Source organism: Theropithecus gelada, chromosome 15 (assembly GCF_003255815.1).
Source record: "Theropithecus gelada isolate Dixy chromosome 15, Tgel_1.0, whole genome shotgun sequence".
In the NCBI taxonomy this organism is placed as follows: domain Eukaryota; kingdom Metazoa; phylum Chordata; class Mammalia; order Primates; family Cercopithecidae; genus Theropithecus; species Theropithecus gelada.
This window is the reverse complement of record NC_037683.1, coordinates 81,464,884-81,481,876: the sequence shown is the minus strand read 5'-3', so window position 1 is coordinate 81,481,876 and position 16,993 is coordinate 81,464,884. Positions and strand designations below refer to the sequence as shown.

The following is a 16,993-nucleotide window of genomic DNA, read 5'->3' as shown; positions in this document are numbered from 1 at the left end:
TCCTTTTGAAACATCACTCAAATTAGTTTTGAAATGTCTATTTTTTTTTTCTTTTGAGATGGAGTCTTACTCTGTTGCCCAGGCCAGAATACAGTGGCATGATTTTGGCTCACTGCAAACTCCGCCTCCCAGGTTCAAGCGATTCTCCTGCCTCAGCCTCCCGAGTAGCTGGGATTACAGGCGTGTGCCCCCACGCCCGGCTAATTTTTATATTTTTGGTAGCTACAGGGTTTTACCATGTTGGCCAGGCTGGTCTTGAACTCCTGGCCTCAAGTGATCTGCCCTCCTCTGCCTCTCGAAATGCTGGGATTACAGGTGTGAGCTACCACACCCAGCCTGAAATGTCTGTCTTTAATGATGTCTCAAGGGACCTGTGAAAGATACCCATAGTGGGGCCTTCTTTTAAGTGCCAATGTCTTCTGAGTTCAAGTTCTGATAGCTGGCTTGACCCAACAACTGTTAATGAGTGACCTGAGTGACAGGCACATGACCAAGTTCAAATCCCTTCAGTGTGCTGGTGGCTCCACTGGTCCAAAGTCAGCCAGGAGTGCACATCGAAAGGTTGTGGGATCTGGTAACTGTGCTTACATAGAAGTTGTATGTTTGGGTTTTAAAATAATATATAATGATTTTTACTTGTTTTAAGTGGAAGTCTAACTATGAATTAACTCTATAGGCAGTATGTCCCACAACACAAGGGCTTCTTGTAAAATGGCTGAAAATATGTGTTCATTTAAATTATATTGTTTAGTCTGTAATCCCAGCACTTTGGGAGGCCGAGGCGGGGGGATCACCCGAGGCCAGGAGTTCAAGACCGGCCTGGTCAATATGGTTAGAACCCCATATCTACTAAAAATACAAAAAATGAGCTGGGCATGTTGATGCGCACCTGTAATCCCAGCTACTCAGGAGGCTGAGGCAGGAGAATTGCTTGAACCCAGGAGGTGGAGGTTGCCGTGAGCCGAGATCATGCCACTGCACTCCAGTCCAACAGAGCAAGACTCTGTCTAAAAAAAAAAAAAAAAAAGATATATATATATATTTCTAAACTATATATACATAGTTTAGAAAACTGCTCTTGAGGTAAGTGAAGAGGAGGCATGTCCATCACAAGGATGATCCTTCATATTTCTGTGCTGGGGTCGGGGTGATAATGATGAAATATTGAAGGGCTCAAGGTGCATCAGCGCCCCTTCCTTCCCCTACTTTGCCTTTAGAGGAGCTGTCTCTGAGTCTGGGTCTTTCAGTTGTTCATCTTGCTTGGGGGAAGCAAGGTAGTTTCTTCCAGACTGTCACCTTTGTCTGCTTTTCATTGCTTGCTTCATGGTTTATTTTTTAAAGGAAGATTTTTCCTAAAAACTCTTCTAGCTTTTTCTCTTTCTTCTCCATTTCATCCTCTCTCACTCTGGGACAAGCTCCTTGAGTTTTTTTGCAGGTACTATGTACTTTCCTAAACAGTTTGATGTGTTTCTCTAGGGAACTGGTTCTACAACTTTCCAATGGGGCCTTTAATTAGAAACTACGAAAGAACACTTGTAGCATGAAAGTCATCTAGTCATATTCTATTAGTTTCATATGGACTCATGTGAGGTCAACTCCTTTCATTTGGTTTCTCGAACACAGAAGAGTTTTTGTAAAATTAATTATGTTACACTGAAGATGTACCTCAAGATTTTCAGCACAGGCTTCCCATGGTATTAAAGATTTGACAAAGTAGAGATTGGGATAAGAATCCTCATTTTGGACAGCTATTAGGCTAGAATCACTAAGGGGAACAGTAATGAATGAAAATGTATTAGACTTCCCTGTAATGCAGAATTTACCATCTGTTGCACTATCCCATTAGTTTTTATTAAATTGATTGCCTTAATCTGGAGAGAAAGGATATTTTTGTGTCTGCCAACCCAAACTTTACTTACCTTATAATAAATGTTTCATTCCTCTTTTCGTTTTTCTTCCCAGCTGTCAGCCAAGCTCAATAACCTTCCAACGCTCATTTCCATGAGGCTGGAGTTCCTGAGAATCCTCTGTAGCCATGAACATTACCTCAATCTGAACCTTTTTTTTATGAATGCTGATACTGCTCCAACATCTCCTTGTCCTTCCATATCTTCCCAGGTAATAAACGAATTACTTAACTCAAAGAATTATTCAAGCTATTTCATTTAACTAGCTCAGTGTAATCATGTATTGCCTATAAAGATTAGTCTTATTAATTCGATGAAAAATCAAACTATTCAAACCAGATCAAGTATGCTACCCTGAAGTTGCACCACTAGTTAAGAGTTTACAATCTAAGTAATTGGTTTCTCCCCAGGCTCAAGGGTTCCTGATCAGGTTAAGTAAAGCAAAGAATCCAGTAAGCTCTATGAAATCTAGAAACTCATAGAAAAGTCTCAAATATTCCTTTGTCTGACATTAGCCAATTATTACATTAAGCAAATAGAGGATTCCAAAGTAAATAAGTTTTGGAAACCATATGTTCTTAGCAGTAGGCCCTCTAAGAGGCTTTAACGTGTTCATGTCAATTGTAAATGCACAAGAAACAGAAGAGGAAATGGGAGGAGGTGTGCATGGTAAGCAGTGATTTCCAAAATGATTTGACATGGAATCCCCACCCCACCTCGTACATTTTTTGAAGGGCTAGTGTCCTCTGGAATAACTTTAAGAACACGCTGTTTGATAGTCACATCAGTAGCTCAGAGCATCAGGCAAAATTTCTCCTTGTTAGGTTATATTTCTGTTGCATATTCCTTGATACTAGTACGAAAGTGAAGGCTTGTCTTACTAACCGACAAAAAACTTAGCCATATATGCCATATGACATGATCCAGATCTTAGCTACATGACCGTCTTACTGTGAACAGGGAAAGATCCTACTCACAAGCAGCGATTCAAACTGTGTAAACTTTTTGCTGCTTCCTGCCCAGCAGCTTAAGTCCTAAAACTTCCCTGGACTAAGCTTGCCCTAGGTTCCTTCCTACCTTCCCCTTCTGACTGCTCCAGGGAGTAGCCAAACCCAGGGCCAGGCTCACAAAACCATGAAGGATTTCTAAAGACACTTTAGATGCTCTTAATGAAATATAAAGTGTGCTCCCAGGATACAAATACAGGACAGAAATTACCGAGGACCGGTAAATCTAATACTTCCTTCCCTGACATCACTTGTAGTTCCAGGTCTGCAAAAGTCTGACAATGTGCTTAAGCCAAATTCACAAGCGTAGCTGAGGCCAGGCACAGTGGCTCACACTTGTAATCCCAGCACCTTCGGAGGCCAAAGGGAGCAGATCACTTGAGGCCAGGAGTTACCAGCCTGACCAACACAGTGAAAACTCATCTCTACTAAAAATATAAAAATGCATCAGGCGTGCTGGTGTGACTGTAGTCCCAGCTACTTGGGACGCTGAGGCATGAGAATTGCTTGAACCCGGGAGACGGAGGTTGCAGTGAGCTGAGACCATGCCACTGCACTCCAGCCTGGGTGACAGAGTGAGACTCTGTCTTTCAAAAAATAAAAAAAGGTACCTAAGTAAGCAGGGCCTTAAGCAAAAGGCATTTGGTTATAGAGGAATTGCCTGCTGCCAGCCACATGACCGGGTAAGATTCTTCTTTCTCTGTCCAGATTTTATCCTAGGTTTTGTATCTTCAGCTTGTGATTTCAGGTGGGGAAGGGAGTGTCATTCATTTCTCAACAGACCTTGGGTGCTTTATTTTCATCTTTCCCACTGGGCAATCTTCTCTCTGTGGGGATGGGAAAGCGCAGTAACCACTCTGTGCCTCAGTTTCCTTATCTGCCTTATCTGGCCCCAGCAGTACCTACCTCACTGGGGAGGGCTCACAAATCCTGGCTGGGGCAAGGGCTCAGTAAACACTAGCCATCGCTATTTTCATTCCAGTTCCTGTGACTCATAAAATGGCTCCTTGCATTTTCTGTAGAACTCAAGCTCCTGCTCCAGTTTCCAGGACCAGAAGATCGCCAGCATGTTCGATCTGACTTCTGAGTACCGCCAGCAGCACTTCCTCACCGGGCTCCTCTTCACAGAACTGGCTGCTGCCCTGGATGCCGAAGTGGAAGGGTATGTTTCTGGCATTTAAAATGAAAGATGAAACCCAAAAAAAAGATGTTCCTTAATAAAATTTGCAGTCCAGCTTCTCACACTTGGTAAAAAAAACTCTACTGTCAACCAGTTCTGAGGAGTAGAAACATCTGTCTTGAGAAAGTGGTACCCATAGGCATGTAGAAAGGCACAAGGGATGGGCAAGAACTACAAAATGACTTCTCTTGGTCACCTATTTGAATGGAATTTACCAGTTCTACTAAAGCAGATTTCCCAAGGATGCTTTGATTAGTGAACTCCCTAGGAACAAAGCCATTTTTAACAAAGGGGATAGCATACAGAGGCAACCACAAGATGTCACTTGGTTCAATGCTGATTAAGGAAATAATAGCTGCTGAGAAGGCAGCTGCCCTGTGCCCAGATTAGGTTTCTTGCAAACAGTGCTTCTCAGGACAAGAGACGCCAGACATCCAGGGCTTCTGAATCCTTTTACCTCTTATCTATCTGATTACTCAGGGACATGTGGCAATATCTAGCCTAGAAGTCAACAGAGAGAGAGGTGGACCACCCCCTTCTTTCCTTCTCTCCCTGTGCTCCATGAGCTCATAGAATCAGAAACCCACAGCCTACCTGATTAGACTGAAAAAGGTAAGGCCTTCTAAAATATTATTCGTTCCATTCAACAATTATTGAATGCCTTCTATGGGACAGACAGACAGGTGTTAGATTCCATCAGAGATATATCAGTGCACAAAACAGACAAAATTCCCTGTCCCTCTAGAGCTCGCCATCCAGGGACTCAGATTCAAAGATAATTAGGATTGGAAAGTGATTGAGGTTCAACACGTCTGGTATTTAGATTAGGTATGCGGAATTGTAGGAACTTGCCCACTATTCCATAACAGAGAACCAAATCTAAAGCCATGGTCTTCCCAGTCCCTTCCCAGGACCCACTCTCCTATACCAAACCATCTCCCTGCCCAGAGAACCTGTTTCCATGTCTCCTATGCTAAAGAAGTTTCCAGAATAATGTTTGCTAATTAATGGTAGCATTGCTGTATGTTATGGATGGATTTTTGTCTAAATGGAATTTCTCAAGTTCTCTCAAAGTGCTTACAATTTAGTGAAGGAAACAGAAGGTTCCTGCATGAAACAAATACAGGAGCACATCGAGTTTGTGCAACTGCGACAGTCACATGCATCCCAAGCAATGTACTCATGCTGACACTGCTTAAGGGACTCTATGTCTGTCTCCTGGCAGGATAGTGTGGGGGAATCTCATGCTCTTAGCTCTCATTTCTGTCTCCTTCCAGATAACCTGGTCCTGAGTATATCCTTTGAGAACTTCACTTTCCATGGCTTCAATTTTATCTTCTCAACTCCAACTAAATTTCCCCCAATTATCTCAGTAGAATGTTCTACCTTACGGCTAACACAAATTTCCACAGCAACAAAAAGTGCACCGAACACATATGCTAATAAGTAAGATACTAAGAAGAAAGTTTGAACACAAAGAAAATTGCCTTCACGCACAAACATGTACATACATTTTCTTAGTTGTCCTTTAATAACAGTAGTTTAAGTGATTTCTAGAAACAATCTTTAGTATTTACTATAGCGTAGTTTCTATTTTCTATTTTCATTCTAGCTGGAAACAACCCTGACGTCTGTTCTGGAGTCCTTGTAAAATTGTTGCTGTTATATTACTAGCAACAGGGTAGAGTATTTTCAGAGATAATCCTGTAATTATGTTTAATCAGGTGGATATATTCTTCAAACACACACACACACACACACACACACACACACACTCTCTCTCTCTCTCTCACACACACTCTTAGTACCTTTTCTCCCGCAAGTGAGTTACAGTGTAATTCCTTTGGCAACACAATAATCCCTGATTGCTGGGATGTCAGTTACTCTCCTGGAAAGTCATTAGACATACTGTCACAATTTCATCATGTGAGCTAAAACCTCAGGACAATGTCATGCTTCAACAATACTTTCTATTGATCAGCCCCCCTTTTTTTTTCTTTTTTGCTTCCAAGACAGTTAGCAGACTTGCCAACACGTGTACATCCATGGGGCAAGGGCCAGAGGGACACACCTCAGTACCTGAACTCCTAAGGAGCCACAGCTCCAGTTTCTACTGGGTTTCCCTTAGATCTCTGACACCTGGGTATATCCACAAATGTCCATGCATCATGAAATCCACAGTATTTTTCAAGCATTTAGAAATTGTCTATCATCTTTGTAATAAGCTAGCAAATTGCAATGCCTAATTCAAAACAGAACCCATTGTCAGGACCACAGACTTAGAACGAGAGCAGCTTTGGAAATGCAATTTACAATTATCTTACTTTAGCCACAGTGCAAGAATCTGAGTCATTTAAAATTTTGGTTAATATTTTCTATATAACATTGAATTCTGATGTAGCCTTATTTTGTTTGAAAGAAAAAAAATGTAGATTTTTAAAATTGAACATCTATGACTAGGTTCCAGATACTCCACTATATACTTTATTTACTTTTTATTATAGTATAATTTACATACAGGACCCAAATCTTAAGTATAAAGTGCAATTAATATATCCTGTGAATATGTTTGAATAACCACCAGTCAGATCAAAAATATAATATTCCGTTATCCTCTCTCAGTTACAGGCCCCCCTCAAGTAACCACTATTCTGACTCTTATCACCAGAAATTAATATTGCCTGTTACTGAATTTCATAGTCTTTTGCTGAATGTTGTGATTGTGAGATCCTTCAGGATGGTCACATGTGTTAGGATTCATTTTTTTTCAACTGTATGTCATATTCCTTTGTCTACTATAATTTCTCTACTGTAAATTGACATTTGGGCTGCATTCCGTTTGTGGCTATTATGAAAACAGCTGCTGTGAACACAACTGTACATGGTTTTGGGTGGACATTAGAACTCATTTCTTTGGGGGTATAAATACAGCCTATTTTTTAATTTTAATATACTGTTCCTGAATAGTCTAATAAATATGTGTACATGGTCTTAACAAAATGTCAAAAGAATATACTCTGAGCTAGGAAAAGAAGAGCAAACAATTCAAAGCAGGCAGATGGCAGGGAATAACAAAGGTGACAGCCAAAATAAATGAAATAAAGAATAGAAAAACAGTCACGGAAATCTGCAAGGTGAAAAGCTTGTTATTTTAAAAGAGCAACAAAATTCACCAATCTTTAGCTGAACTGACCAAGAAAAAAGGAAGAAGACTGAATTCCTAAAATCGTAATTGAAAGGGGGGATATCACGACAGACCTTACAGAAATAAAAAGGATTATAAAAGAATACTGTGAACAATTGAAAGCCATCAAATTGATAACCTAGATTAAATGAACAAATTCCTTAAAAGGTACAAAGTACTAAAATTGACTCCAAGAAGAGATAGAAAATCCAAATGGACCTACAGCAAGTAAAGAGATTGAGTTAGTAATCAAACCTCCCACATAGATTACCCACACAGATTAAAAATTTAGGCTGGGCGCGGTGGCTCACACCCGTAATCCCAGCCCTTTGGGAGCCCAAGGCGAGTGGATCACCTGAGGTCAAGAGTTCAAGACCAGCCTGGCCAACATGATGAAACCCTGTCTCTACTAAAAATACAAAAATTAGCTGGGTGTGGTGGCGGACATCCATAATCTCAGCTACTTGGGAAGCTGAGGCAGGAGAATCATTTGAGACTGGAAGGCAGAGATTGCAGTGAGCCGAGGTCATGCCAATGTACTCCAGCCTGGGCAACAAGGGCAAAACTATCACAAATAATAATAATAATTAAAATTTTAAAAATTAAATACTTCCCACAATAAAAGCCCAAACCTGGGGGGCTTTAATGATGAATTCTATCAAATATTTTTAAAAGAATTAATTCTAATTTTTTACCAACTTCTAGTCTTCTATTCCAAGGCCTAGAAGAGGTGGGATACTTCCCAACTTGTTCTATGAAGCTAGCATTACCCTATACTAAACCAGACAAAGACATCGTGAGAAAACTACAGACCAGTATCTGATGAATATAGGTGTAATACCCTCACCAAAAACTAGCAAACTGAATCCAACAACATATAAAAAGGATTATACACCATGGCGAAGTAGGATTTATCTTAGGAATGCAAGATAGGCTTCATATCTGAAAATCGATTGATGTACCATATTAATAAAATAAAGGACAAGTCCCATACAATCATCTTAGTAGATGCAAAGAAAAGCATTTAATAAAATCTAATAACCCTTCCTGATTTAAAAAAAAAAAAAAAACACTCAACATTCCTTTTAGGAAATAAGAGAACTTGTCTCGACTTAAGGGCCTCTATGAAAAATCCACAGCTAATGTGACACTTATTAGTGAAAAACTGAGGGTTTTCTCCCTAAGATTAGGAACAAGACAAAAATGTCTACGCTTGCCACTTCTATTCAACATATACTAGGAGTTCTATCTAGGGCAAGTAGGCAAAAAATAAAACAAAAGACATCTACGCCAGGTGTGGTGGCTCATGCCTGTAATCCCAGCACTTTGGGAGGCCAAAGTGGACAGATTGCTTTGAGCCCAGGAGATTGAGCACAGCCTGAGCAACATGGCGAAACCCCATCTCTACAAAAAATATAAAAACTAGCTGGGCATTGGTGGCTTGTGCTTGTAGTCCCAGCTACTTGGGAGGCTCAGGCTGGAGAATTTCTTGATCCCAGAAAGCGGAGGTTGTAGTGAGCCAAGATCGCACCACTGCACTCCAGCCTGGGCCACAGAGTAAGGCTGTCTCAAAAAAAAAAAGAAAAAAGAAAAGAAAAGATAGCATTTAAATTGGAAAGGAAGTAAAACTATCTCTATTCATAGATGGCATAATCTTGTTTGTAGAAAACCTCAAGGAATCCACAAAAAACTCTATTAGAACTAATAAATGAGTTCAGCAGGGTTTCATGGTACAAGAATCAATTGTGTTTCTACACACTTACGATGAGCAATCTGAAAATGAAATTAAGAAAACAATTTCATATAAAAGAGCATCACAAAGAAAAAATATTTAGGAATAAATGTAACAAAAGAAATACAAGAGTTATATGCTAAAAATGACAAAACACTGTTGAAAGAAATAAAGATGTAAATAAATGGAGGGATATCATATGTTCATGAATCAGAAGACTTAATATTATTAAAATAGCAATACTCCCCAAATTGATCCATAGATTAAATGCAGTTCTCAGAATTCTAGCTTGTTTTTTGTTTTTTTGTTTTTTTGGCAGAAATTAGCAAACTGATCCTAAAATTCATGTGGAAATTCAAGGGACCCAGTATAACCAAAACAACCTTGAAAAACAAGAACAAAACTGGAGGACTCACACTTCTCAATTTCAAAACTTAGTATACAGCAAAAGTAGTCAAGACTATGGGGTTCTGACGTATGATAGACATATAGATCAATGAAATTGAGTTAGGAGTCCAAAAATAAATCTTCGTATTTATAGTCAATTGATTTTTGACAAGAGTGCCAGAACAACTCAATGGGGGGAAAATAGAGTTTTCAGTAACTGGTGTTGGGACAACTGGGTATCCACATTGAAAAGAATGAAGTTGGACCCTATATTACACCATATACAAAAATTAACTCAAATAGATCAAAGACCTAAATGTGAGAGCTAAAGCTATAAAATTGTTACATAAAATTATAGAGGTAATCATCATAGACTTAGAAAAGGCAATGGTTTTTTAGATATGACACACTCAAAAGTATGAGTAACAAGAAAAAAAAAGATAACAGGACTTCAGTAAAATTAAAACTTTTGTGATTTATAGGACACCATCAAAAAAATGAAAAGACAACCCACAAAATGGGAGAAAATATTTGCAAATCAAAAACCTAATAGGGGACTTGTATCTGGAATATATATTTTAAAATCTTACAACTCAGTAGTAAAAAGACAAATAACTCAGTTTTTTTAAAAGGCAAAAGATCAGAATGGACATTTCTCCAAAGAAGATATGGCCATAAGACCAGGAAAAGATGTTCAGCATCATTAGCCATCAGGGAAATGCATATTAAAATCACAATTAAATACCGCTTGATAGCCACAAAGATGAGTATAATAAAAAAGACAGGTAATAAAGTGTTGGCAAGAATAAAATGGAGTCTTCAGACACTGCTGGTGGGAATGTAAAATTGTGCAGCCACCGTTGCAAACAACTTGCTGATTCCTGTAAAAGTTAAACAGAGGCTGGGCATGGTGGCTCACGCCTATAACCTCAGCACTTTGGGAGGCTGAGGTGGGCAGATCATTTGAGGCAAGGAGTTCAAGACCAGCCTGGCCAACATGGTGAAACCCTGTCTCTACTAAAAATACAAAAATTAGCCGTATGTGGTGGCTGGTGCCTGTAGTCCCAGCTACTCGGGAGGCTGAGTCAGAAGAACTGCTTGAACCCAGGAGGTGGAGGTTGTAGTGAGCCAAGATCATGCCATTGCACTCCAGCCTGAGCAACTCTGTCTCAAAAAAAAAAAACAAAAAGTTAAACAGAGAGTTACCATACAAGCCAGCAAATGTACTCTGAGGTATGTACCCAAGAAAAGTAAAACTTAAAACTTGTACACAAATATTCATAACTCATAATAGCTCAAAAGCAGAAACAATCCAAATGTTTATCAATTGATGAATGGATAAATAAAATTCACTAATGGAATATTATTTAGCAATAAAAAGGAATGAAATAGTGATGCTACAATATGACGAACTTGAAAACATCATACAAAAGAGCAGACCCAGGGTTAGAACACAGGCAGTCTATTTCTGGATTCTATATAATTCTATCCTGTATTGCTTGGTTTTCATAGTCACTTCATTGCTTAGGAGCATTTTGATCACTCTTGACTGTTTAAGAGCTCTTTAGTCAATTTCCCTTCACCATAACCTTTTGATTCCTGTGTTGTGCCAACAGAATCAGCAAAGTACAAAGGAAAGCTGTCAGTGCCATCCACAGCCTGCTAAGTTCTCATGACCTGGACCCACGCTGTGTCAAACCAGAGGTGAAGGTCAAAATCGCTGCCCTTTACCTGCCTTTAGTTGGCATCATTTTGGATGCTTTGCCACAGCTCTGTGACTTTACAGGTAATTGCCCTTCTGTTTTCTTTCTTGGACTGATGGGGACCCCTGCCAAATGCCCCATCCGAATGAGGTCTCTCATTTGTTACAGTGCTGATATGTTCATATGAGCAATTCTTCACAACAATGGTCTCCAAACCCCTTTAACACAGGCCCCAATCAGTTTAAAAAAAAAAAAAAAAAAAAGGCATATAGCCCCAAGTGTGTTTTTTGTTTAGAAATTGTTTACTTATTTTTTTGTGAATTCGTTCATTCATTCATTGATCTGCTGGTATGGGATGAACTTTATAAACCATACACCACAAAGGATGAAATAATAACAGAATTACTCCCTTTGGAGATCATGCTCTAACAACTTGACATAAAGGTGTTCCTTCCCTTTTCTTTTATGAATAGGTAAGCAAAAAAGCAGTCTCAAATGAACCCAAATAATTGTTCCATGCAAAAAAAAATCATGGCATATGTCAATATTAGAAAATTCTGAAAGCAGAGAAATATTGCCCTTGGCACTAAGTGGCTAATTTTGAGGTTAATATCTCTAGATTAGCAACAAGAGGAAAGGCTAAGTTGTCTTAAAGGGGTTTTGTGAAACCCCTGAATCTATTTACAAATTACAGTGTGGATTAAGGAATGCAGAGGAAAAAAATCCTCCTAAATAGAAGAACTTCTTATGTTGACTTGAGAAAGGCAGTCCATCGGCCTACCCTCTCCACAACGTACATGTGTGCGCGCACACACACGTGTGCGCGCACACACACACACAATTCCTATCCCGTCGGAGTAGTTCTTGCTTTTCCTCCAGCTCAAGAGAAGTTTTGGAAATGTCCATGCTGCTCTCTTGGCAGCTGAAGGGTGCTGGGATCTGGGGAATGCTTCCCTGAGCCCAACCTCCTTACAGGTAGTCATCCTTGAAATCTTGGAACCATCCAGGTTTTCCCACCTCCATATGGAAAGTGCCATATGTGACTAAATTATTTATAGTATTATTACGGTGACAAGTATTTAGTTCATGAAAATGGGACCAAACACCTATAGTCTTTAATTCAAACAAATCGTAAAATGAAAATCAAGTATTCCTGTGGAAGTAATTCTCTCCTTTCTTGAAAAAAAAATCCTCCAGCAAACTGCTAACGGGGTAACTCGGAAGAGAAAGGTTGAGACAGGAGTTAGGGTTTGTGGAGTTCTATTGGGGCAAGAGTGCAAGGAAATGACAGAAACAAACTCAGCACACAGGGCTGAGCAAGCTGCACCATGAGGTCAGCAGCTTCCTCTAGTAGCTCCTGATTGCGGGGAACTGAAAACAGAGTTGTTTGTAGCATTTACAGACATAATGCAGAGCATGGCGTGTGACTTGCAGCCCATTTTGAGAATCCATGCTGGAAAGTTTCTAAAAAGTTCCATTTCAAGAGCCTGCTTGTTCCCAAAGCCAGGAACCACTTTAGCACACATTCTCCACAGTTCTCTTGTCAATTAGAATATTCCATATCAGTGACTCGGAATCAGAACTTTTCAACATTTGTTCTCCGAGGCTTTTAAACCTCAAAGACTTCTTTGTATATGCATTGAACTTCATGGTCATGATGGAGCTGATGAAAGAAAACAGTGAAAAGTATTTTATTGTTATAGGTTACATAGTACATCTATTAAATATAGAATCTTCAGGTTGATAAACTCATAAGAATATAGTCTTTCAAAAAGATGCATCTGAATTCAGATTCCAGCCCCATTTATGAATATAAGTGACCGTTGAAAGGCTCAACTTATCCATGCCTTCCTTTCCTCTGTAAACTGTAAAAATATGATAACAAGGCCTATCTTTTAGGGTTACGATAAAGATGAAACTGAAGAACTTCTGTAAAAGCATTTTGCACAGCACATGTTTGTATCTTTCCTGCTTTTTCTTGTAACTATAACCCTATGGCGATTAAGGGGAAATTAGAATGTATCTCTATGTTAGTTGTGATAATGTTATCAGGTCTTGCATAATTTCCATGTGCTGTTTATTTAACCATTTGTTTAAAATTCCAGTGGCCTTAATAATTATTTCTAAAAATTGGGTTTTGGCTACATGTGGTAGCTCACCCCTGTAATCCCAGCACTTTGGGAGGCCAAGGTGGACCAATCACTTGAGGCCAAGGGTTCAAGACCAGCCTGACCAACGTGGCGAAACCCTGTGTCCACTAAAAATACAAAAATTAGCCAGGCGTGATGACACACCTGTAATCCCAGCTACTTGGGAGGCTGAGGTAGGAGGATGGAGGCGGAGATTGCAGTGAGCAGAGATGGCGCCACCGCGCTCCAGCCTGGATGATAGTGTGAGACTTTGTCTAAAAATAAATAAACAAATAAATAAATAAGAAGAACTGGGTTTTGTTTTCACAACTTTAGTGGAAGAAATGTTATTTACGCTTAAATTTTTCTCAATAGTTGAAGGGCCAGATCGCTGTAATGTCGACAGGTCTAGAAAAACATGAGTTTTTAGTAAAACATCAGTGATTCAATCAGTTGTGAATATTTTACCACACTTTCCCCAGAACTGCTTGAAATATTAATAAATAGTTTTTATTGTATGCTTGGTAGCATTCTTAAAAACCAGACTTTTAAATGGTTTATCCTTTTTTTTTTTTTTGCTTACATACATCTAAACCTATCTATAAATATGGATATGTCTATATTACATAGATACAATAAATTGATACTCATTTTAAACATTTGAAATATAACAAATTGTTGCTGAACCTGTGATAATAGGTTATTATTCTATATAAGGTACTTGCTTAATCTGCAATTGTAGGTTTCTTCTATTTGGTCATTATTTAAAATAATGTCAATTATTAGAATAGATAATAAAGTTTAAAAAATTATGTTACAGGAAACTATTATGGATGTTTTGAAAACTTTTTGTTCATACAATTTGAAAAATTAATTTCTAGCCTAATCTTGTGCTAGACATTGTCTCTTTTCTTAGCCTGCTGTATTTTCCTATAGATGATAGCAAATACATAACGCTAAACGTCAGGTTTAAAATTACTGTGCTGACTTTAGTGACTAAGACGTATCAGTCTCTTATTGGGTAGGGGACATAGGGAAATGTCATGTCTGACTTGACATCACAAATGATGTTTTCATTGCAGGTGTAGATACTCGCAGATACCGCACCAGTGGCTCGGATGAAGAACAAGAAGGAGCTGGTGCCATTAACCAGAATGTGGCTCTGGCCATAGCAGGGAATAATTTCAATTTGAAAACAAGTGGAATAGTGCTGTCTTCCTTGGTATGTTGGTGCACATGTGTCTGGTTGATTTTTCATGTCATGTCTTCTGTCATCTGTTTTGTTTTGTTTTGTTTTTTGAGACAGAGTCTCACTCTGTAGCACAGGCTGGAGTGCAGTGGTGCAATCTCAGTTCACTGCAACCTCTGCCTCCCCCGTTCTTCATGTCTCAGCCTCCTGATTAGCTGGGATTACAGGCATGTACCACCACACCTGGCTAATTTTTTTGTATTTTTTAGTAGAGACGGGGTTTTGCCATGTTGGCCAGGCTGGTCTCAAACTGCCAACCTCAGATGATACACTCACCTCAGCCTCCCAAACTGCTGGGATTACAGGCATGAGCCACTGTGCCCAGCCTCTCCTGTCATCTTCTGATGGGAGAACTCAGCTTAGAGCAGGCGTTGATGCTTTCTGCCTAATTTTGCTGTAAAGAATCATTGTGAGGTTGGCAGCGGAGGTGCACACAAGTCAGAAAGGATTTTGGCAACAGCAAGAGATGTGCAGATCAAATTCAGGCAGTCCCAGTGGTGCTGAGTTCAAGTTCAAGAAACCAGAAAAGATGAAAACTTGGGAAATCTGAAATCATTGCAAAGGAGATCAAACCAAGGCTCCCTGAGGGTGGAGACTTAGGCTGTGTTGAGTCTAGGTGTGTGTAATTCATACTGTGTTATGCCTCCAAAAGAAGACTGAAGGAGGCTGGTAGCTTAGCGTAAGGGCTTCTTAAGCCAAAGATTGCAGCTTTTCTAGGACCGCAGGGAGCCTGTGGCGGGTTGTTTGGCTCTGTCCTTTTGCATGGACTCTGTGGGCTTAAAGAGGGGCTCCTCTGGGAATGTATCCTCTGATTCATTTGAGGTGGGATTCATCTCTGTTCATTGACGAGCTCTGACTATCCCTTGTGAAGACAGTGCTGCATTCTCCAATGTCATTTACTTTTGCATTTCAATGTAGGGTATAGATGTGCAGAGAATTTAACTTGCTTCTCCTGTGAGAAAGCAGCATCCTGACCTAACTCTTCTTACTGGATGACTTTCTTCTCTTCCTTCCAGCACTTAGCAAGCCCCATCCCCATGCGGACTGAGGGGGCAGTGAGGCAGGAAGACGACACAGAGAAAAGACGTTTGAGATTTGACATCACTGATGTCAAATCACAGTGGAGAAATACTGTGTTTTATGACCTCCACCTTTCTAATATCCATCTTATCAAAGTTAGCTGCTTGAGGTGGTATATGCCTTTTACATTATTGGCCTCTAAGGGAAAAACTCAAAAGCCCAAAGTTCACCTGTTAGAACATAGTCCTTGTGAGGTTATATCTCAAAATTTCCTTTATTCTTGTCAACAAACTCAGAATAACTAAGTTAAAGTTGCTTTATAACCTCTATTATTTCCATCCAAAACTAACATTTCCCTCCCATACCCACAAATTCCTCATTGCAATTTCACCAGTACATTCCACTGGATATTAGCTACGCTGCATGAACCAAGGGTGCAGCCTCATTACTGTTGTTTGTGTTGATGAGATGAGTAACAGAGAGTGTGCTCAGCACTTTAAAATGAATACTTGTGGCCAAAATATTAAAGCAAATAGCCTGAACCCCCACACCCCAGCCCTAGGCAAACATAAATTATGGTTAAACCTCCATTACAGAGAACTCCACAAACATGGATTTGATTAATTTGCTGAGCAGTTCATGACCCTTAATGTTGTACTTTGCACTATGTAACAAATAAGCTAAATCTTCAACAGCAAGGTTATTCATGGCACCCAGCCAGTTTCCTTCTCCCCTATAAGTCTAATCCTCTGCTGTCCAGCATGAAGGAGAAATACTTGGAGATCTTAGCAGCATGAAAGCCTCTTTGTATCACTGGGATTGCAGCATGCATGATCAAGGCCCAGGGCAGATCACCAGACCACACTGCTCCTAAGACAGAGGTACTCAGATGCCTGCTGAAAGCCTAGCTCAAATATTGCCCCAGGTGAGCCCCTTTGCTGAGTAGCCCTACACAAAGAACACCGCTTCCCCTGCCTAGGGAAGGCAGGGCTCCTGGAAACAGATCTCCAGCCTAGCAATGAAGTACAGTCATGGTATTCTAAGAGAACACCTTGAATTTTTCTGTTGTTTGACTGTTAAGCCTCAAATTTTTCTGTTGCTTGACTTCTTCCCTGGCCACCACCCCCCAATCTGCCTCCCTCCAGCCCTATAAGCAGTACAACATGCTGAACGCGGACACTACTCGCAACCTCATGATCTGCTTCCTCTGGATCATGAAAAATGCTGATCAGAGCCTCATTAGGAAGTGGATTGCTGACCTGCCATCAATGCAGCTCAACAGGATTTTAGACCTACTTTTCATCTGTGTCTTATGTTTTGAGTATAAGGTAAGTCTAGAGTGGCACAACTTTACACCAGCTCTTATCTCTCAATTGCAATTCTGTCTTGTTACTCATCCCCTTTGTTTGGGCCATGGAGACATCATTGATTTTTCTCATTTCTATATTCAAATCCATAACCCATTTGTAGGTATAGATATGATCATTTCACAGGG

At 39.8% G+C, this 16,993-nt stretch overlaps 1 protein-coding gene across 3 annotated transcripts in view; it reads left to right on the top strand.

Moving 5' to 3' along the window:
• The window catches only part of DOCK8 (dedicator of cytokinesis 8), a 237,404-nt gene that overhangs the window by 176,538 nt on the left and 43,873 nt on the right, over positions 1-16,993 (top strand). For all 3 annotated transcript variants that reach the window (XM_025360064.1, XM_025360066.1, XM_025360065.1), the window contains 5 exons: positions 1,963-2,118; positions 3,937-4,076; positions 11,014-11,183; positions 14,312-14,451; positions 16,644-16,826. In XM_025360064.1, the coding sequence (XP_025215849.1) occupies positions 1,963-2,118; positions 3,937-4,076; positions 11,014-11,183; positions 14,312-14,451; positions 16,644-16,826 (789 nt within the window). The remainder of the gene's footprint in view (positions 1-1,962; positions 2,119-3,936; positions 4,077-11,013; positions 11,184-14,311; positions 14,452-16,643; positions 16,827-16,993) is intronic.